The 4,529-nt window shown below is 47.9% G+C and overlaps 1 protein-coding gene across 1 annotated transcript in view; it reads right to left on the bottom strand.

The window, feature by feature from the left end:
* The window catches only part of SLC25A22 (solute carrier family 25 (mitochondrial carrier: glutamate), member 22), a 27,570-nt gene extending 24,708 nt beyond the window's left edge, over positions 1–2,862 (bottom strand). The window contains exon 1 of the mRNA XM_010281571.1: positions 2,745–2,862. Within this exon, the coding sequence (XP_010279873.1) occupies positions 2,745–2,764 (20 nt within the window). The 5' untranslated portion in view covers positions 2,765–2,862. The remainder of the gene's footprint in view (positions 1–2,744) is intronic.
* Between the last annotated feature and the right edge of the window lie 1,667 nt (positions 2,863–4,529).

Here is a 4,529-nt window from a genome sequence, read left to right as displayed (position 1 = left end):
GGGGGAAGTCTTTGCCCACAAGTGCTAAGCATGACCTTGACACCCCAGGAAAACTCCTTTCAGCCTCTGCTCTCCTGCAGCCAGAACTCCTTTCTCCTCAGCACCCACACAACACACACACACACAGCCCCAGGGCTAGCACAGCTAGAAGAGATGCCAAGGACAGGCAGACAGACCTGAGCTCGGCCCCCATCCCTAAACAAGATGGTGCTGACCAAGAGTAAATTAAGCACAGCATGTTAGGAAGGCAGGCCTAAATAAGTGCATAAGCTCAGTGCAGGGTCAGACTGCAAGATCTCACCAGTTTGAGACTCTGTTGCCTTGGGGATCTTTGTATCATAGTATGAGAAAGGAATAGATCTGCCTGCGAACTCCTGTGTTCAACTTGTTCTCAGGATATGGGAAAATTTCCAACGGTAAGCCTCACATCATGGCGCCCTCCTTATTTAACCCATAGTCACACTGAAAAAGGAGGTTATAGACCAGAAAAAAGCATGTCAAGACGGAGGCACCAGTGGGAAGGAGGGTGTTTCAAGACACGAGTGCATCAACCTCCCCAAATACAGCTCCAAAGTCACTGCTGGTAGGTCACACACTGCAAGGCACAACCAGTGCTCCTTTCCAGCCTCAGCACTGTCACTGCTTCTCTAAGTGTCCCTGAAACACCCACGGCAGGCAGACACTTGCCTCTCTCAATCTGTTCCAACAGTGAAATCACCACAGGGTTTATATCAGGTGGGAGTGAGACACAGACACAATGCAAACATCTTGCCTGCTGGCACCATAAGTGCAAAAGATTCCCCAGCTTCAGCACAGATGCCAGCAATGAAGTGGAATAGTCTGATGTGCCTGGGCAAGCAAAAAATTTGGGCAACATGGGCTGCAGAGAGCCTCCCACTCTGTGGGTGAGAAACCCTTGCTTCAACACCCCTATCGCATCTGAATCCAACTATCCAGGTTCCCCTATGTGCACTGCGGAGGGAGACTGGTACAGACGGACTATTCAACAGTATCTGGTGAGACGCTGAGATCAAGTTCCACAGGCACTGCTGCAGAAATGCAATGCCCATGATCTCACCTCGCAGCAAAGCACTGCTGTAGATGTTAGTCTTTTAGTCAATCTCATTTTGCTAATGGATGACAGATGCATGCTGCAAGGGAAGAGGCATTCGGTAGATCCTCCAAGCTTAAACAGATCTCCTTGGCTTGGCTGCCTGTGACCACTGCAGACTTGTGGTCACACAGATGGGAGAGATGACCTAAGTGGGAGATGTGAAGGATTTGAGGCACAGAGAAGAACCTGAGACAGAGGGCACTGCACTTGAATCAAAAGCTTTTTCCCTTGTAACTAAGTCATCCTACTTTTCACCTCAGTGCTCTCTGCTCTCTCATGGGATGAGAATCCACTGTGTCTGGTCTCCCTGTCCTATTTAGCTTCTGCACAGCTACTGTCTCTCACTACCTACATGCGCAGGGCTTAGTGAAACAGGGACAACAGGCTAGCATATAAATAAAGCAATTTGCTTAGTTTAACATGAGAAGGGATAGAAAGGCATCCCAGTTCTCCTACTGCTCCTCAGCCCTTTTAACTAGTCCCTGTAGCCAGCAAGCTCCTTTTCACACTGCCAAGAGCACGTCAGAGGGGCTGGGGGAGCCCTCTGAGGACGTGTCTCCCCTTCCTTCAAAATACCAAGCTTCAAATGGCCACGGACATCTGGTCCTTTTGCTCTGCTGAGGCTATCAGGGACATACACCCATCAGGCTCCATGGAGGTGAATCTCAGCATACCCTCCATGGGTGTAAGAGAAGAGTGCTAAGTGCTCTCCAAATTGGATAACTGATGACAGGCAAATCTAGGCACATAAACACTCCACAATGCTGTCTTGTTATCAGTGCAGCTCAAGACTATTTTCATTTGCAAAAGGCGGGCATGCAGGCCTAATCATGGCAAATGCTAAGAAGGGGCAGCCCTCTTGCCTTTAGCATTCAGGCACTACCAAGTCCTGGACCTCTGTCACCAGGTTTCATTCACCTCCCGATCCCTCCTGTCCTGAGCTGGTAGCCTAGAAAAGTAGGTGTTAGAAGACGACAACAAAAAACCCCCCCACAGGAACCCCATAGCATGTAGGAGTCATTTATCTGGGGCAACTTCACAAGCAGCAGAAAGTTAAACCCATATGCAGAAGTGCACAGATCCATCCGACAGAGCTCTTAGGAAGCTAAGGCTACAACTGTATCTTTCCAGAAAATGTATCCTAATTCACTTCCAGGGAGGACTCAAATCCAGCCTTCGCATATGCCAGGACCAATTCTCTTAAGTTCCTGTTGTGCATTTAAGTGTCACTAATTATTGTTGGTACTTCACGTTCCTTCAATCACTCAAGCATTGACTGGCTTTAGAGGAGCTGGCTTTGCTCCCTTGATGTCAGCAAGCTGAAGTTAGCAGGTCAAGCTGACCTTTGAAAGAGGAAGCAAAAAGCAAAGGGCAGAAAGAAAAAGGCCGTGAGAAAAAAGAACTGAGGAAAGCAGAGGTGTGACAACATGGCAAAGACAGAAAATAAGATAACGTTGGAAAAAAGCAGGTAAGAAAGGAGCAGAGAAGGAATCAGAACTGTTTAAGGCCAGAAGAGATGATCAGGTGATATCCTCCAACCTCCTGTATCACAAAAGGGATTAAGTTTGACAGACTTTAAAAGAAAAATCTAAAGCACAACCAAGAACTCAAAAATTTTTAACAAAGTTACCTGATCTGTTTATCAGCCATTTAATTCAAACTTGATCTTGTTAAGAAATGAATTTGTTCCTTCAAATCCTTCCTTAATTTCTTTTTCAGTCACTTCTTTTTCACTTCAGTTTCTTCCTGAGAAAGAAGAGAAAGACACCAAGGAGACAAAGTTGAGACACTTACACTCTTCCTGAAGCTCAGATCCTAGTGGGCAGGCTGCAGGGTCAGGCCAGCCAAGGAACAAGTAAGCACCTTAAAAGAGCACCTAGTCTCCTCAGAGAGGAGACTGAGCTCCAGAGGGAGCCTTATAAGTGTGTGTGTGTGTATAAGTATACAAGCACATATGGAGGGAAGAGCTGCCAGAGTCATCAGGCTCCAGCAGCATGTGAGGAAGGGCAGCAGCCAAGGCAGTGCAGAAGCTCTGCCCAGCATCCAAGACAGCAGTACCTCTCACAGGTCTCTAACTCCAGGGAGCATTTCATGCTGCACCATGGGGATCTCCAACCCTCTGCTGGTCCACCCAGCCACCTCAAGACAGTCACGTGCCATGCAAGACCCCTTCAACACTTTCCTCCAACACACGCATGCTGTTTTTAAAGGACAGTCTTCAAAACCTGTCCTCCAGCGGTTACAATCCTTCCTCTATTTCCCAGCCCAAACTGACAGCCCATGCTCAGTCTTGTGCCAACACTGCCTTTAAGTAGTGCCTCTCCCCCCCCCAAACTATTGGTGCGACTTTGCCCTTTGGACCACTCCTTTCAGCTCAGTGCCTACTGGCACAGCACTGAAGCTCCAAGTCTGGAGGAAACTGTTCTCTCTAAGACTCCTAACTGCTACTATTTAACGAGAGCTGGTAGAAGTCACCACACAAAGAAATCTGGACACCAAAGAAAATTTCAGAAACAGCCACAACCTTCAGCTTTCTGGAGGCGTCCTCGTCTCCTCCTCACCTCCAACCTGGGAATCAGGTGCCCCATGCTTCAATCAGGCATCTCAGCAGCACTCAGCCACTCTCCTCCCTCTCCCCTTCCAGCTGCCACCTGGGTGGCGAGCCAGAAGCAGAGGACATATCTTTGCCCTTTGCCTCTGGAATGAAATTTGCCCCTTAATTGCAGATTTCCTAAGCCAAACAGAATCTCACATGCAACAAGGTGGCTTTCAGGTTGGCACTTCTGTACTGGAGATACAGCCTGAGGGCCAGAGGCAGTCCTGAGAACAAAAGGTCCCTGAAAGTGTAAAGAGCTGGTGATGGTGCAAACAGGTACAGGAAGGAGAGGCATGAGGTTACATGAAGTTCAGCACTGACCTGCTCCCCTCCCTCATTACATTAAGTGCCAAGGACAGGGCAGCATGAAAGTATTTGCACAGTCCCACGCTTGGACCACACGAGACTTAAAACTGCCTTTTCTGGAGTCCCACATTCAGCCAAAGCCATGAGAGACCAGCATATGTAGCTGACTAAGGAAAGGGGCTCCTCTCCAAAACACTGCACAAGAACTCCACCCACTACACCACACTATTACACCTTCCATCCCTTCCATGACCCTTCTTCAGACAGTTTACCTGAACTCAACTAATCTGTGGAAGCAGACCTTAAAAATCTCCAGAACAGCTAAGTCTGCACTTTCTGAGTGAAAATCGCTGTCACCTTTTGCTGTGTGTGCTTTCATATGCATGTCCACAAGAGTAATTTGTCTCAGGTTAATCTAATTCTCTTATCAATTTAACCAGAACAAGACCAATATACAAAAACATAGGGAGACCAGTTGCTGAGAGCCTGTAACCCTGGCAAAAACAAGACCTG

The sequence above is a fragment of the Phaethon lepturus genome, unplaced genomic scaffold (assembly GCF_000687285.1).
Source record: "Phaethon lepturus isolate BGI_N335 unplaced genomic scaffold, ASM68728v1 scaffold21732, whole genome shotgun sequence".
NCBI classification, from domain to species: Eukaryota; Metazoa; Chordata; class Aves; order Phaethontiformes; family Phaethontidae; genus Phaethon; species Phaethon lepturus.
Note: the sequence above shows the minus strand (reverse complement) of the source record. Positions and strands in the feature narration are given on the sequence as shown.